Genomic DNA, 18586 nt, shown 5'->3' with positions numbered 1-18586 from the left:
TTTGTGGGGTCAATTAAACGCTCAAAATGGCCAGAAAAAGAGAACTTTCATCTGAAACTCGACAGTCTTTTCTTGTTCTTAGAAATTAAGGCTATTCCATGCGAGAAATTGCTAAGAAATTGAAGATATCCTACAACGGTGTGTACTACCCCCTTCAGAGGACAGCACAAACAGGCTCTAACCAGAGTAGAAAAAGAAGTGGGAGGCTGCATTGCACAACTAAGCAAGAAGATAAGCACATTGGAGTCTTTAGTTTAAGAAACAGACACCTCACAGGTCCCCAACTGGCATCTTCATTAAATAGTACCCGCAAAACACCAGTGTCAACATCTACAGTGAAGAGGCGGCTGCGGGATTTTGGGCTTCAGGGCAGAGTGGCAAAGAAAAAGCCATATCTGAGACTGGCCAATAAAAGAAACAAAGATTAAGATGGGCAAAAGAACACAGACATTGGACAGAGGAAGACTGGAAAAAAGTGTTGTGGACGGATGAATCCAAGTTTGAGGTGTTTGGATCACAAAGAAGAACGTTTGTGAGACGCAGAACAAAGGAAAAGATGCTGCAAGAATGCCTGACGCCATCTGTTAAGCATGGTGGAGGTAATGTGATGGTCTGGGGTTGCTTTGGTGCTGGTAAGGTGGGAGATTTGTACAGGGTAAAAGGGATTCTGAATAAGGAAGGCTATCACTCTGCACCGCCATGCCATACCCAGTGGACAGCGCTTGGTTGGAGCCAATTTCATCCTACAACAGGACAATGACCCTAAACACACCTCCATATTGTGCAAGAACTATTTACAGCAGAAGCAGCAGCTGGTATTCTATCATAGGTAATGGAGTGGCCAGCACAGTCACCAGATCTGAACCCCATTGAGCTGTTGTGGGAGCAGCTTGACCGTATGGTACGCCAGAAGTGCCCATCCAACCAATCCAACTTGTGGGAGCTGCTTCTAGAAGCGTGGGGTGCAATTTCTCCAGCTTACCTCAACAGATTTAGGGTGGGTTCACACTACGGAATTCAATAATTGTCCGCGGAATTCCGTCAGCTGTCCGCCCGCACGGGCACGCGCTTTTCCGCCGGCTCCATAGACACCATTCTATGGGCCGGCATATTCCGCAATCCGCTAAAAGAAGTGACATGACACTTCTTTCTGCGTATAGCGGAATACGCCGGCCCATAGAATGGTGTCTATGGGGCCGGCGGAAAGGCGCCCAGATGTGCGGGCAGACAGCTGACGGAATTCCGCGAACATTGTCCGCGAGAATTCCCTAGTGTGAACCCGCCCTAATAGCTAGAATGCCAAAGGTGTGCAATGCTGGAATTGCTGCAAAAGGAGGATTCTTTGACGAAAGCAAAGTTTGATGTAAAAAACAATGTTATTTCAAATACAAATTATTATTTCTAACCTTGTCAATGTCTTCACTCTATTTTCTATGCATTTCACAACATATGGTGGTGAATAAGTGTGACTTTTCATGGAAAACACAAAATTGTTTGGGTGACCCCAAACTTTTGAACGGTAGTGTATACAGTATACGAGACAGAGATGAGCGAATCTATTCATCGATTAGGCCCAAATCTGTGGACTCAGGAAGGAGGTAGTGATGCATTTATCCAGGACGGTTGGGAGCTACGGAATGCCTATCCTTCATCGCCGTGACATCACATGATATAACCTAGCGCTGAAGGGGCTTATTGTAACTAGGGCTTATTTCTGTAATTGGGATTATATTTAAGCCTTCTTCAAAAAAAACCCAAAAATCAAGCTAGGGCTTATTATCTGGGTAGGGATAAGTTTTGAAGAAACAGAGTAAGTCAAGAGTAGCCAGGTTCTCAGGTAAAGGGGTTATCCCAAGATTAAAACTCCACAAGATAGGTAATGAGTATCTGATCGGTGGGGGTCTCACCACTAGGACACAAAAATTGATGAGAACGTCCCAAAGGAATTGTGCAGTAACGGTCATTGCTTGATTCATCCATTCAATTGCTATGGGACTGCCAAAGATAGTGAAAATGGTGCTTGCTTATCTTTGGCAGACCTAAATCCAAAATACCTAAAAATACTCTACTCAACACTACATCTTCCACTTCACTCCCCCGACAGAACATGCGATAAATCATAAAGGAGCCATACCATCCATCGTAGATCCTGTAAAAACCATGTGTGAACCGATCATGGCGGCTAGACACCTGACCATATGTATATTAGATGTGCAGTTTTTTTTTTTAGGCTAGGTTCACACACTGCGTTTTGCTGTCTTTTTAACATGTGCATATTTTTTTTTAAACGGATGCGAAAACAAATTGTAAAAACGCATGCTGTTCTATGCCATACTGCAGGATCTGTTTTCCATTGACTTTCATTATAAAAAGAAAACTGATCAAAATGTTTAATTTTTTATTGTATACAAAGATGTGGTCAAATACATTTTACTGTACGTTAAAAGTTAAAGAGAATCTGTCAGTAGGTTTATGGTGTCCTATCTCATGGTAGCATAAACTAGTGACAGGGAAGCTGAACAGAATGATGTATCACTTATATTGTTCTGTGCAGCTGATTCAGAGATATCCTCCTGAATAACATGGACAATAAGTAGTCCTCTCCATTATGTGCATGAGCCCAGTAGTCCTGGATATTCATGAGAAGCAGAAAACTCCACCCACTAGCTGCTGATTGGCAGTTATCTATCCATGTTGTGTATAGGCAGTCACCTGTCAATCAGCAGCTGGAGGGCGGGGGAAGGGGTGTGGCAAGAATCCTATTCTCCTGCATATTAGGAGAACGGCTGAACAGAGTGATGTAAGTAATACACCAATCTGTTCAGCATTTCTGTCATTAGTTTATGCTGCACTCATTTAAGGCCACATAAATCTAGTGACAGATTCCCTTTAAACATACTGAAATGGATGTAAAAATGCAGTGTGATCTCAGCCTTATGTGAAATGGAATGTCAAAAATAAAGAGTCTCTGAGATTCTTAGTAAAGTACATGGCTCCCAATCTCAATAGTATTCTACTGTTATGGAAAATGTCAGGGGATGCCAAACCAACACAAAAACTGGGGGTTTTCTTTCTAGCTTCCCGACATCTAATAATTATTGGAAACACCATGACTATTATATTTTCAGCACTACCTTCAGCCAGCTTTATTACAGGAAGGGAACGACTAATGCTAGGTCTGCTCCCGTACTCAAAGGTTCAGAGGTGGAGAATGCAAAGGTGTCAAAGGTGCCAGAAAAGCCACAAAACTTTGTACTTACAATGAAGGATCTTGGACTAAATCCTTAAGGTTTATGCCACTGCGATCTTCTGCAAGGTTCCTGAAACAACTGTCGCTCACTGCCAATAAAACATAGAAGAAGTGATCAATACTCTTACTTAGCTCCCAGTCACCGTGTAGGTCAGATTTTAGTACATTAGTTAAAATGATAAACTTGCCATAGATTAGAAGGTAATTCAGTGTAATGCTGGTCTATTCTGCAGTGAGGAGGTAAAAGGCAACACAGGTCAAGACAAGCAGTTTGTATATCTCGATCTTCCTAGACATCAGAGAAGTGACGGTCATACGTATTCATATGGTCAGGAGAACCAGGTTTTAATGCCCCCCATTTACTTAGTAAATGGAGTTGCCATCAAGCATGCATATACGGCCACTACTTAGACCTCATACAGACAGGAAATACATATTATAATCCGCTGCTCTATTTAAGCTGGAGGACTGGACGTCTCTGTAAACCAGTGAGGCCTCAGCGCACAGACCCCTACCGATCAGGCACTAATTATAGGTAAAACTGTAGGTGAGAGCTATGAAGTGACATTAAAGGGGTATTCCACTCCGACATAACTTTTGATATGTTGCTGCCCATGGTGAGACTAACAATTCCTAGCTGATTTCTGCTGAAGACACAAAAATCTGTGTGTTAGCTTTTCTCTACATCTCTCTCCCTTATGAGACGGCTGATGTAAAGTCCCTGGCTGGCTTTATCTGCAACTTCAAAGCTTCTTTGTAATGCTGGGAGGGTTATTCTGAGGTCAAGTTGCTGATGAACTCACTGTGATTGATCCTCCCAGCATTACAATTAAGGGAGGGGGGGAGGAGGGGGAAACGGAGAGAAAAGCTCACACACAGATTTTTGTGTCTTCAGCGGAAAGCAGCAACTGAGAACTGGGGGAAGGAGACTGAATAGATAATAAAAAGTATGGAAGGAATTGTTAGTCTCACCATGGGAAGCAACATATGCAAAGTTATGTTTAAGTGGAATACCCCTTTAATTATGCAGGGCAGAGAGAGGAAAGGGAGGGATGAGGTGTACATGTTGCGGCTCAATCCGGTTCCTATGACTTTTACAATTTTGTCAACAGCTATTAGCTAAATGAATAGCCAATCGCTATGCAGAAAAAAACTGATCACTTTAAAAAAAAGGAATCTCCGTTGTCTATTACTATAACATTTACTATACACTGTCAATAATCCACAAGTCGTAGTGATATAAAAAGTTGCAATCTGATACTTCACCGATAAACCAGCTCTATAGACCCTCTAAACCAGTGTTTCCTAACCTGTGGCTCCCCAGATACAACTCCCGACATGTCAGACAGCATGGGAGTTGTAGTTCTACAATAGCCGGAGAGCCACAGGTTATAGAATACTGGTCTATACTACGACACTACAAAATCCAATCTGTTAGTATCAAAGGTTTCTGGTTGAGAATACAAGTAATTTCCCCATTGGTTGAAGGTATTATTGCGAATAAGGTAGAGGATGATTCATTAGTCTCTGCTCCGATATAAACAGCGGGGACTTTATTACATTCATCCCACCGCTGGAAATGTCCTTAATAACAACGATCATCGTCCATTAAGGGGGATGGGCTCCAGACACACATCCAAAACAACCTTTTGCAACTGGATTCTCTCTGGTTCTTGGCATCCAAATGTCTACTTGATGATATTGATTTTTATTTTTTCCAGAAAGGTTAAGGTCTTAATTTCTGCGGGGAAACAACCTTGTAAGATGGCATAGTGGATTCTCTCAAGCTGCAATATATTGCCTACCCTGACAGCAAGCACAGAAGAATTCTGATAATCCGGCACAATCGGGACCTGTATGCTACTATTGTGATTTGGCAACATTATGGACTATGGTAAGGTTTCACTGAAGTGCTTCCATTGCGAAATATGAACCAGATATGGACTATAACTTCCTTATTGAGGTTAATGTAAAAAAATACCAATAAATCCCCACGGTGTGTCTACAGCATACATTTTCATGCTTACAGCATACCGGTGATTCATAAGAATTCAGATCAGATCCTGACCGATCAGTAGAATGGGCGGGGGGATCATACTGCTCCTCTTGGTCAACCATATCTGGACAGCCTTTGTGAGTCTATCCAGTTCACATTGCAAAAAATCCAGAAGAGCATGCAGACTGTCCCCAAATATCAGTCAATTCTGTACGTTCACACCCCGACCAATGAAAACCTTTGAAACGGTGTGTCAAAAGGTTTTTGTTAAAATGACCTGACCAATCAAAACTCTGACATGTCTACATGACATCACTTACAGTATAGGGTACCAACAGCAACCAAGAGTATAGTCCGTTATGCCTATGGATGCACGCCAGAAGGTCACCAATCCCAGTCAGAGGTCACATCACATCAAATGAGAAATGATCCAACAGCATCCATAGGTAGTGAAAATCTTCAACTTTATTTACATAGCCAGTGCAACATTTCGACCCAGCATTCTTGATAAAAATCCTGCTGGGTTGAAACGTTGCACTGCTGTACTTGGCTATATAAATAAAATCCCCTGAAGATTTTAATTGGCTGGCGAATCAATTCTTGTTTGAAGCCTGTATGACATGTAAAGTTATTGTAAATGGTGGTGACACTGTTAAATCTCCATTTTTGGATGGGTATATTACCCTGCATGTGAATGGATGCACTACAAAATCCCACTCTCTTTGCTGCTACTGTAATATCATGTACATTTTACGCACAAAAATTTGTATTGTAACCACTAGAGATGCCAAGCGATTGGGTTTGCGCAAATCTGAACTTACTGTAAGTTTGCTCACCTCTAGTAACTGCCTATGAGAACATATCCTTAGGGTCCTATTACACAAAGTGATTTTTTAATGATCAACGATTAACGACCACTACAGCGAATGACCTGAAATTGTTCACACAATTACACGGAACAATGATAGTTACTTATGATCGTTATTGCGTTCGTCCTGTCGTCACCACTGCATTCGCCGCTACTGTGGACGACCGAGCGTCGCCTTATTACATGCGTATGATTTGCAAACGATCAACAATAAAAATGGGTCCAAACTCTATTAAACGACCAACGATTTCTTGTTGGTCGTTTAATTCTTGTCTACTATTACACTAAACGATTATCGTTCAAATCCAAACAATTTTTCGAACGATAATCGTTCCATGTAATACCACACTTAAAGTATGAAATACAGGAATTAAAAAATCTCAGATTTTTGGAATTCAAAGGGAAATAATGCATGGGCATATGGTGCAGAAGAAACTAAAAAGTATATTCTTAGGGCCCTATTAAACAGTATGATTATCGTGCGAAAAATAGTTATTTCGTTCGAATTTAAACGATAATCGTTCTGTGTAATTGCAGGCAAAGAACGAAAAATCATTCGTATGTTGTTGATTTAGATCTGAACCTAAAATTATCGTTAATCATTCGCTGTAATTCCACATTCGTTCACTCAAGTTCCCCATTTTTTCACTAATCGTTCAGTGTAACTGCACATTGCCCATTGTTTTGCTGGGATCAGAAGGAATAAACGACCATAGTAACGATCGCAATAACGATCATAATTAACGACTATCGTTCTGTGTAATATGGTGAACAATTTCAGGTTAGCGATAAACAAACAATCTAGTTTGTAATCGCTTATCGTTCGTCATTAAAAATCGCTCCGTGTAATAGCACCCTTATTTCTGTTTCAAGGTAAAAGTCCTTTCTATTTCAGATCTAAATGTTTCTATTAAGTGGAGTGAACAAGATCCCGCCATACAGTTACAGCGGAATTATGACACATAAATAAATCCCAAAACGGAGATTAACTATTGCTCCATATAAAAATCAGCCGTGCCACGCTATCCTGGCAATTAATCAAGCTGACTAACAGAAATTTCCGTTACTATCTCGATATGGGCAAAAACAAAAGCCCTGTAATGCCACCTAAACAAGTCTTGCTTTGCCGAGCTATAATTAGAAGAGGTAAAAACGCCTGGAATCAGCAGGATTTCTAAGAGAAGAGAAGCCAAATTACATGAAAATGAGAGTGCCACTTCAATACTGGAAGAGAAAAAAAAACTATCTGCAGACCTACTGTACTTGTGGGTTTCCATGAAATGTACAGAACGGGTGAGAATTTTATAAGATAAAAGCAACTCTGTATCCACAATCTAACCCCCCCCCCCCCCCCCCCCAAACCACTTGTACCTTCAGATAGCTGCTTTTAATCCAAGATCTGCCCTGGGGTCCGTTAGGCAGGTGATGCAGTTATTGTCATAAAAAACAACTTTTAATCTTGCAGCCCCGTGCCCAACGGGAGTATCTGTGCCCTAACTTTGCACCACCCTTCTGTCCCTCCTCCCCCACCTTCTTCATCATTAGAAATGCCACTGGAACATTTTTTCCTGTCTGAACATTGCACAGGTGATTAACAATCCAGCCCATGTGCCGAGCTGACACAGCTGATTAATAGTAGACAATCTGCCTGGAGCATTCCTAATGATGAGGAGGGCGGGGAGCAGGGGGAGCAGAGAGGTTGTGCCAGCCTAATGCATACACAATCTAGGCCCCAGCCGTTTGGCACAGGCTACAAGTTTTAAAGTTGTTTTTTAGGACAGTAACTGCATCACCTGCCAAACGGACCCCAGGACAGATCTTAAATTAAAAGCAGCTATCCGAAGGCACAAGTGGTTTGGGGGGGGGGGGGGGGGGGGGGGGTAGTCAGATTGTGGGTACAGAGTCGCTTTAAGAGGGTATGGCTAGCTGGGAGAAATTAGTTTTAGGGTTTCTGATTACGCGCTTCATACTCACATTCTCCTAAACATATCAGTCACATCTCATCTTGCCCATTTCTCACCCATTTGATTATTCATTGAAAAGTGGAGACGTTTAAGGGGAAGTCTGGCACCGGGGAAAAAAAATTATTCAGAGCTGGTGAAACATAAAAAAAGTCACATCCACCTGTTCACCCATGCCGCGTCCCAGTTAGCTCCCAGTTGAGGGATGCCACACTCAGCCAGGCAGTGACTGGGATGGGATACCGCTGTAGTCACTCATTGGCTGAGCAGGCTAAATCCCACTCGCTTGCAAAATTCAACCCAAGTCATGACGCACCCGGAAAAAGGGAGAAGAGGACACGCAGCGGGGTATGTAAGCCCAGGGATGCAGCGCAGGGCGGACACGGGGTCAGGTGAGCATTGAATTTATTTAAAAACATCTCCCCTCCCTCCCCCGGGACCACTCCTTTAGTCAAATAGTATCTCAGGAAAAGTGGGACATAGCAAGAAAGTGAAAACACTGTCGCAATCAGGCAGGGCATCTAAGGTTATAAAACAGTAATTAAAAATTATATATATTTTTGGACTGACCACTTAAAAAATGCAAAATATTTTGTCTGCACCTACTCATGTTAGGACAATGCAAGATGGCCAGACTTATTATAAAGGGTGCGATGCTTAATAAATTTGGCACTTTTCACTCCGAAAAACTGCAATTTAAGACTAGCGTATAAACACAAAAGCATTAATAAATCTCCCCCATGGTGCCCACTGAACTAGCTAGAGTGACTCCCCAATAAACATCGCAGAGATCAGAGCACCGTCAGGCTGGCTGCACACCAGACATTATATTATCTACCGCCATTACCTGAAAGGTTCATAATAATTCATCATTCTATGATCAATCATTATAAAAGCTCCATGGTGGGATGTACAGGAGATCACTAGACTGGGACAGCATCACGGAAAGGTGAAAGCCAAGGAAACCAATTCTCAACCCATCATCCCGATGCTGGCCTAGTCACATGGCGGCCCAGCCGTCATATGTTGTTTGATACTGGAATAATCCCCATTAATCCCACGCCCACGTTATACAGATTATAGCGTAACGCTAATTAACTCCAGCAATTAATGATCTCACATTAAAAGTCTGAGAACTATTTTAATCATCCAAAATAATATTCCACCAGCTCACAGCGACACTATTGTACATAGCCATAAATTACTCATATACCGTACTTCATTATTTACTTAATAAATGTGAGGTAAAAGCCATCCATCAGTATCATCCCTACATAGAAACCTCATAGAAAGCTCCGCAACAATGGACATAGAAAACCTTGTTTCAGTACTGGGCAAAATGGGAAAATTAGTCTACAGGGGGAGTCCAGGCTCAGTGACCTGACAAATGTATGTATGCATGTGTATGACAGAACAAGGTGATCCTATACGTATATCTGGCCCTTCCTTTGCATCATACAAGTGTGAGGGACAAAGGATGGAGATCCCCACTGCATGCTGGGAGGGACAGTTGCCAAATATAGTGCATGGGTACTATGCCTCTAATGGGATCTGTACACAATACTTGCACTTGAGCATCGGAAAGGAACCTTAATGCAATACTGCCCAGGATGTCTCTGCGCCATACCAGATGTCAAGATTACCTGCCAAAGTATGCCTGTATAACCGACTTAGGCCCCATTCACGCTTCAAGAAAATCTATCTGGGTTTCTTATCACCCACAGGGTTCCATTGGGCACGGACACCCTTCAGGATTTTTTCTGAAGGGTGTCCATGTCGGAAAATAGGTCCGGACATTATAGGATAAGTCTTTTTTAGCCTCCTGTAATCAAAAGTTGCACATTCGCACTTGGACTAACCAGATTGGCTCAAGGTTTACTCATCTCTAGTCTCTAGGGCTTGAATTGTCTCTGGAGACGTGTAATCTCCGATTCAACCCCCCCCACCCCCACCCCCACACACACAACCAAACCCAGTTCTGAGCTGCTGCTTTCTGCTGAAAAAAACTAAAATCTGTGTGTGAATTTTTCTCTCTGTCAACCCCCCTCCCCCTTCTGAGAAGCCCGATATAAACAGGTCCCTGACTGACTTTACCTGCAGAATTGTAGCTTCTTTGTATTACTTGGAGGGTTATTTTGAGGTCAAGTTGCCAATTTTTCTACTTTGATTATGCCTCCCAGCATTACGTAAAACCTACAATGTTGGAGATAAAGCCAGCAAGGGACTTGTTTACATAAGCTGTCTCAGAAAGGAGGGGAGGGGGGGGGCAGAGAGAGAGGCTCACATACAGTTTTTTTTGTGTCTTCAGCAGAAAGCAGCAGCTGAGAACTAGGAGAAGGAGACTGAATAGATAATAACGGATAAAGTACGGAAGGAACTGTTAGTCTCACTACGGGTATCAAAAGTTCTGTTTGAGCGGAATACCCCTTTAATGAATTGTACTTTTATACCAAACTCTAGTTGTCCCTATCTTAAAAGGTATAGCGTGTACATTGGTAGCTGTACTGTTATGCCCCACTTTGTAGGTTACTAAATCTTAAATGGTAACTGTACTTTTATTTCCCCACTCTATAGGTCTCTAAAACGTAATATATTGGTAACTGTAGCTTTATGCACCACTCCAATGGTTCCTAGATGCTAATGCATATTGGTAACTGTGCCTTTATGCCCTACTCTAATGGCCTCTAGGGTCAGCGCCCAAGCTCTGAACCCATTAGTAAACTGGAGCACTATATCAGTTCACTTTTAGTTTACTTAAGTAATCATGAAGAACCTATATAGCGGAAACAGAAGACATAAGGGAATGCACTTCTAACACCCCTTAAAGCATCAGATTTTCTATACCCATGCATGTAACATGTCCACAATGACAACAAGCACATAACGCACATCCAGCCGCACAGTTAACCCTGACCCCCTCTAAAAATAGAAACTATCATCCATTCTCGGAGATTCTTAGTGGTGTAATAAATCATCAAATCATTAACTTTCCTGACACAATGTCGCATTTCGCCTTTGTGCCATTCTAAACACCCATTGACGCCCGTACAATAAAATGCATCTCATAGGCGCTTCCCTTTGTTCTCCCCAACGCAGCACCATGAAAAGGCCTATTCAGCCCTGCATAGATAAACAAGTTGCATGAACTACTATCACAGAACAAATGGATTCCAAAAATATCATAAAAAAAATAAAAGTGCATTACTATGGAAAATGAAAATCTTTGTATCTTAGCAACTCTAATGATGTGTTGAGTTATTTCATTGTGCCATGCCGCCTACTCAAGACAGTGCTGCTACTGCAGAGCTGTCCACTCACCGCTACTGTGCGAGAAACAAAGCAGCTCGCTGCACCGGGGAGATTTTCTCTGTCCATGTTATTTCAGGTTTGATTTATGTACAAAGCTCCTGCATTGGCTACAGCTATCCTTATGCTCCAGGATGCATACAGCACCTCTCTACCTGCTATAACATAGTGATCTAGGGGGCTATCCCCAGATTACAATTGGCAACCTGTCCTGACTGAGCATACATGACCCATGTCTGACCAGGTGACCATCAATTAAAAGAATGGGAGGAGGGGTGCTTTGCAATGTGAATGGAGCATCAGTCAATCTATTGCTTCATTCACTCCTAAAAGGAGTTTTCCAAGGGAAACCTATTGATAGCCACAGGAGGTATGCATGCTGCAGCTCAGCCCGGCCTCTATGCTACTTTCTGGACGGTCATAACTTGAGACCAGATTCAATATACAATGCTGCAGACAGTCAGGATCCGGGGCACGTGTGAATAAGATGATGATCTGCCGGGATCCAAGTACGTTTGCGTTTGTGACAGCAATGCGCGTCAGACTGGAAAGAATACAGCACTTCCTGCAGGGCATAAAGCAGCTGATAAGTTCTGGAAGACTTGACATTAGGGATGGTCGAACCCGCCGAGGTTCGGGTTCGGCTGAACCCGAACGCTCGGCATCGGATAACCGCTGTCTGCCTGCTCCGTGCAGCGGGAGGACCGCCTGGAAAACTGGGATACAGCCTATGGCTATGGCTGTATCCCAGTTTTCCAGGCGTTCCTCCCGCTGGATCCGCCCGCTGCACGGAGCGGGCAGACAGCGGTAATCATTGCGGATGGTTTGGGTTCGTACGAACTCCGTACGAACTCGGTTCGGACCATCCCTACTTGACATTTGCAACCATAGTCGATTATTTACCAATATTTTTATTTAAAAAATAAATATTTTCTCCAGAGTACCCCCCCCCCCCCCCCCCCCCTTAAAGGAGAAGTCTGGCGAAATTTTTTATTAAAGCATTGTATTGCCCCCCAAAAGTTATATAAATCACCAACATACACTTATTGCGGCAAATGCTTATAAAGTGCTTTTTTCCCTGCACTTACTACTGCATTAAGACTTTACTTCCTGGAAAAAATGGTGATGTCACTTCCTGGATAACATGGTGATGTCACTTCCTGGATAAAATGGTGATGTCACTTCCTGGATAACATGGTGATGTCACAACCTGACTCCCAGAGCTGTGCGGGCTGTGGCTGCTGGAGAGGATGATGGCAGGGGGACACTGAGGGACACAGGGCACTGGAGGGACACTGAGCATCTCTCTGTCATCATCCTCTCCAGCAGCCACATCCCGCACAGCTCTGGGAGTCAGATTGTGACATCACCATGTTATCCAGGAAGTGACATCACCATGTTATCCAGGAAGTGACATCACCATTTTATCCAGGAAGTGATAACTTTTGGGGGGCAACACAATGCTTTAATAAAAATTTTCGCCAGACTTCTTCTTTAAGGGGGGTACTCTGGAGAAAATATTAATTTTTTAAATCAAAAGATCGATAAATAATAGACTATGGCTGCAAATATCAAGTCTTTCAGTACTCATCAGCTGCTGTATGCCCTGCAGGAAGTGTTGTATTCTTTCCAGTCTGACAAACCGTGCTCTCTGCTGCCACCAGTTCCTGTCACAAACACAAACGTACTCGGAACCCGGCAGATCATCTACTTATTCACATGTGCCCCAGATCCTGACTGTCTGCAGCATTGTATATTGAATCTGGTCTCAAGTTAGGACCGTCCAGAAATGTTGAAAATATTGTAACCTTTGTAAGTTAAGGGACCATTGTACAGACCGCAGGACATACAGCCAGCTGATAAGTACTGGGTAGGGATGGTCCAAACCCGCCGAAGTTTGGGTTCGGCTGAACCCGAACGCTCGGCATCGGATAACCGCTGTCTGCCCGCTCCATGCAGCGGGAGGACCGCCTGGAAAACTGGGATACAGCCTATGGCTATGGCTGTATCCCAGTTTTCCAGGCGTTCCTCCCGCTGGATCCGCCCGCTGCACGGAGCGGGCAGACAGCGGTAATCATTGCGGATGGTTCGGGTTCGTACGAACTCCGTACGAACTCGGTTCGGACCATCCCTAGTACTGGGAGGCTTGAAAATTTTAATAGAAGTAATTTCAAAATCTGTATAACTTTCTGACACCAGCCAGACCAACCAGGACTGCTTGGTTAAAGGCGCCATGAAATCAGGCCTATACATAGCCAACACTGCCCATCTTATGCCTAGTAAACTCTCTATTATACAGCATCACTCCCCGGCAACACTGGCATAGTAACCTACAATAATTTCCGGGGTCCGTCAGCACCTTTCAGGGTTTTCTAGGACTTGTGAGGCCTTGCTAAGGTTGCCATAGCTACGGCATTGATGGAGTTGAGGCCTGTTCATAGTCTCCTGCTAACTAAGCACAGTATGTATCCCAGTGATCAAAAACACTAAACAATGGCCTAAAAACTTCATACTGTTAAAAGGGAGGAGCCGGGAAAAAGAACGAATCTTACGTACAGTATATCCCTTTTGTCTGCCACTTTACCTGAAAGCAACCCATACAGGATACAGAACGCCTGGCAGAAAGTACACAAGTTCTGCTCAATAGGCTTCACTAATCTTTTCCTACTTCCTGCTGAAGGTGCGGTAACAACATAAAACTACACACACACTATATATCCATAAAAAATATATATATATATTATATATATGTGTATATAGTTAAATATGGATGCAGTTGACTCCGAGGTCAGTCTATAGGACACATTTTAGGGGTGCACATGGGACCGCCATGCTCCATGGAAAGCTATCCGGATTAGTGGTTGGCATGGCCTCAACACAGTACAAATGATAATAAATTTAACCTTTGTGAAACAGAAGCTAATTTTCACAATTTTTCATACCTTAGATGAAAACAAATTCCTCCCCGACTCAAAATGCATAGCATTCTCTGGCAGCAAGGATTTCCATAGTCTTACTACTCTTACCATAAAGAATCTCCATCTGTGTTACTGCAAAAACCTGCTTTCCTCTAGACCGCTGCTTCTCAAACCCCTTAGTTGTTTGTGAGGCACAGCTGGAGGGGGGAGGGGGGGCAGTTTTTACAAAAGTGACTATAAGCTGCACAGTCCTTTCCCTGACAGCAACACTCTTTAGGATCATTATTGGCTCATTTTGTACTTATTTCAATGTTATACAGAGTTTAGGAGCCAAATGGCATGGGCCCCCTGGCATGGGCCTGGTCCCGCCGGTGAGGCCTCTGGCATCCGCCTGGTCCCGCTGGTGAGGCCTCGCCATCCGCCTGGTCCCGCTGGTGAGGCCCCGCCATCCGCCTGGTCCCGCTGGTGACGCCCCCGGAATGGGCCTGGTCCCGCTGGTGAGGCCCCGGACATGGGCCTGGTCCCGCTGGTGAGGCCCCCGGCATGGGCCTGGTCCCGCTGGTGAGGCCCCCGGCATGGGCCTGGTCCCGCTGGTGAGGCCCCCGGCATGGGCCTGGTCCCGCTGGTGAGGCCCCCGGCATGGGCCTGGTCCCGCTGGTGAGGCCCCGGCATCCGCCTGGCCAAGCTTGTGAGGCCCCGGTGCCTGTTGCCACTGGTGAGGCCCCGGCGTGTGCCTGGACACGCTGGTGAGGCTCCGGAATCTGACTGGCCAAGCTTGTGAGGCCCCGGCATGTGCCTGGTCCCGCTGGTGAGGCCCCGGCATGTGCCTGGTCCCGCTGGTGAGGCCCCGGCATGTGCCTGGTCCCGCTGGTGAGTCCCCGGCATGTTCCTGGTCCCGCTGGTGAGTCCCCGGCATGTGCCTGGTCCCGCTGGTGAGTCCCCGGCATGTGCCTGGTCCCGCTGGTGAGGCCCCGGCATGTGCCTGGTCCCGCTGGTGAGGCCCCGGCATGTGCCTGGTCCCGCTGGTGAGGCCCCGGCATGTGCCTGGTCCCGCTGGTGAGGCCCCGGCATGTGCCTGGTCCCGCTGGTGAGGCCCCGGCATGTGCCTGGTCCCGCTGGTGAGGCCCCGGCATGTGCCTGGTCCCGCTGGTGAGGCCCCGGCATGTGCCTGGTCCCGCTGGTGAGGCCCCGGCATGTGCCTGGTCCCGCTGGTGAGGCCCCGGCATGTGCCTGGTCCCGCTGGTGAGGCCCCGGCATGTGCCTGGTCCCGCTGGTGAGGCTCCAGAATCCGCCTGGCCAAGCTTGAGGCCCCGGCATGTGCCTGTTCCCACTGGTGAGGCCCTGGCATGTGCCTGGTCCCGCTGGGGAGGCCCTGGCATCCGCCTGGCCCCGCTGGTGAGGCCCCAGCCAGCTCTGCTGGGTAGGGCTAGAGTAGAATAAGTGTGAGAATCGCTGCTTTAGACCGATGTTCCGCAACCTGTGACTCCCCAGCTGTAGTAGATGTCCCTTACTATGGTTCCAGTTTAAAAGGATCATTAGTCGCTGGAGCTCCATGCATAAGATACAGTTCAGATAGATTATCATGCCCCATAGTTGATTCACTAAAACGGCTTCACATAGCAATGAAGTATCATGAGGCTGTCTGGCGAAATAAAATTTGTTTTATATACGGGCAGACTGGGTTAATACAAAGTACGGTGAGTACTAACTTCCCAGTTCACCAATATTGCTGTTTTCCAATGCTGTCCAGGTCTCCACCGATTTTCACTTCCTCATCCGGTCTCGACACACTAAATGCTCATACAACTGATCACTGGATGAGGCAGGTCACCGCTGTAGCCAGAGATTTGACATTTCCTGTGTGTCATCATGGCACCAAGGTGTGGCAAGAGACCGGGCAGTCATACGTAATGATGAATTACACATCACGCAAGTCACATGGTGCACTTTGGCTTGCTCTATGTGAGTTACTCAAAGTGAAGTTTTCCTTCATTCTTCAATACATTCCTCATTTAGGTTCATGGGGTCAGTGCCGGTCCTTATACCTACTCACTTTGCTGCAATGGCTTTCTCTACTCTTAGGATAAACTACTATTGGCTGATTTCCTTGCATCTAAGCTCGGCGACTTTGGACGATCACTAGGCAGTGAGTTTTAGGTTACTTTCTCTAGCGCCTAAAGGATTATTCCATTATAGTCTATGGTTACAAATGTGGCCACCTAAAAAATTAACAGGTGGAGCCATTTATTGAAGTTACATCCTAGTGCAAGGAAGGGGAACTAGAGATCAGCACAACTCAAGCATGCTCGAGTCCAATCACTCTGTATTTGAATACAGGTAGCTGAAGAAGTTGGGAAAAACACAGGCTCCCTAGGGCTACAACTTCTTCAGTAAGGCTGGGTTCACACTAAGGAATTCTCAAGGAATTGAAGAGGAAAGTTTTCGGCTTGAAATCCCTCGCCTAATCAGCTCTGGCAGAATAGGAGCAGAATTTCAGCGGAATTCAAGCAGAATTTCAAGCCCCATTGACATCTATAGGATTCCTCAAATGGAATCCGCCCAAAGAATTGACATGTCAATTCTTAGGCCCCATTCACACTGAGCAAGAACGGCGGAATTCCGCCGCACTCAGTGTCCTGCTTTGAGTGAATGAGAGGGTGCGCGCTCCTCCGTTGCCAGCGGTCTTCATTAGAAGAAGTGGCATGTCATTTCTCTGAGCGTAGAGCGACAGCAGCGGAGGAGTGCGCACCCTCTCATTCACTCAAAGCAGGACACTGAGTACGGCGGGATTCAGCCGCTCTTGCTCAGTGTGAACGGGGCTTTATGGCGGAAAGAGTATCCGCGGCGAAATTTTCAGTGCGGAAATTCCGCTGTGTGAACAAATAAGCGGTAAGCCCATTAAAGCCAATGTACATTCACAATGTTCATTCTTAAAGGGAACCAATCACCTCAAAAACGCATATATAGCTTTTTAAATGTGCTGTTAGAGCCCACAGCACACTTTCCATACATGTTTCTATATACTCCCTGCCTCCCCCGTGTAATCCATAAAGTAACTTTATAAAACTGGCGCCTGGTATCCAAATTACATCAGGTAGTCACCTGGGCGGTGTTCGGCTAGATGGTAGTCAGTCAGTCCGGGTCCCCTGGGCGTTCTTTGGCGGTAATGACACCCCACTGGGCGTGATTCAAATCACCCAGTAGCTCCTGAATGGGAGCGGCTGTACTGCGCATGCGCGGCGGCGTAAGAACATAGGCGCTCCGACGTCGTGCACGGCGCGCTCCCGAGTGACGTCGGAGCTACTGGGTGATTTGAATCACGCCCAGAGGGGCGTGATTACCGACGAAGAACGCCCAGGGGACCCGGACTGACTGTGACTACCATCTAGCCGAACACCGCCCAGGTGACTACCTGATGTAATTTGCATACCGGGCACCAGTTTTATAAAGTTTTTTTATGGATTACACGGGGGAGGCAGGGAGTATATAGAAACATGTATGGAAAGTGTGCTGTGGGCTCTAACAGCACATTTAAAAAGCTATATATGCAGTTTTGAGGTGATCGGTTCAGAATTAAGGACGGATTCCACGCACATTTTGCTGCGGAATCCGCCTGAATATCCGCGATAATTCCTCACTGTGAACCCAGCCTTACCGGTATACAAATGGCAAATGATTGGAATGTGGAATCTTTAGCTGCCCAGGCATGATGGGAATTGTAGTTTTGCAATAGCTCTAGACCCACAGGTCGCCCTTCCCTGTCCTAGTCATAGGCTACCAATGGACTCTTTTCAATTTCCTAGAAAAATTGCTCTTGGACATGGCTGAATATTTGCGATAAAGAAGGGAGATGAGCTGCACCACGGACTATGTTGCTGCCTTGAACTTAAACTCAAGCGTGATTATTAATAAGCGGAGCTGTTGCATTGACATGGTAGTCAGACTGCACACGAAGGTCTTCGACTTGCATAAAAGCCATAAATATATATATTGCACATCTGTTCTGACTGTGCGCAAACATAAAATGTAATTAGTGATTAGAGACAAGAGATGAAATAAGCCATAGACCAGCAATTCTGGCTCCCAGGAAGGGACCAGCTCAGCTTCATTTCAGCTGTTTTGCTGAATGCATTTTCTCAAAGGTTTAATCTACAACAAAACAGTATTATTGTTGTGTGCGCAATATATTTTACTACACTGGGCAGCGGCTCAAATAATCATGTGCTTCAGCTGCAGATAAAATATGGAGCGCCGCCGATGATGAAGCGAGAGGCATTAAACAAACTT

General features: G+C 45.2%; 1 protein-coding gene across 14 annotated transcripts in view; it reads right to left on the bottom strand.

Moving 5' to 3' along the window:
* GPHN (gephyrin) overlaps positions 1-18586 on the bottom strand; it is a 237088-nt gene that overhangs the window by 151180 nt on the left and 67322 nt on the right. For all 14 annotated transcript variants that reach the window (XM_069950663.1, XM_069950657.1, XM_069950656.1 and 11 more), the window contains exon 2: positions 3261-3339. In XM_069950663.1, the coding sequence (XP_069806764.1) occupies positions 3261-3339 (79 nt within the window). The remainder of the gene's footprint in view (positions 1-3260; positions 3340-18586) is intronic.

Source organism: Dendropsophus ebraccatus, chromosome 13, assembly GCF_027789765.1.
Source record: "Dendropsophus ebraccatus isolate aDenEbr1 chromosome 13, aDenEbr1.pat, whole genome shotgun sequence".
Lineage (NCBI taxonomy): Eukaryota > Metazoa > Chordata > Amphibia > Anura > Hylidae > Dendropsophus > Dendropsophus ebraccatus.
This window is presented reverse-complemented; position numbering and strand designations above follow the sequence as displayed.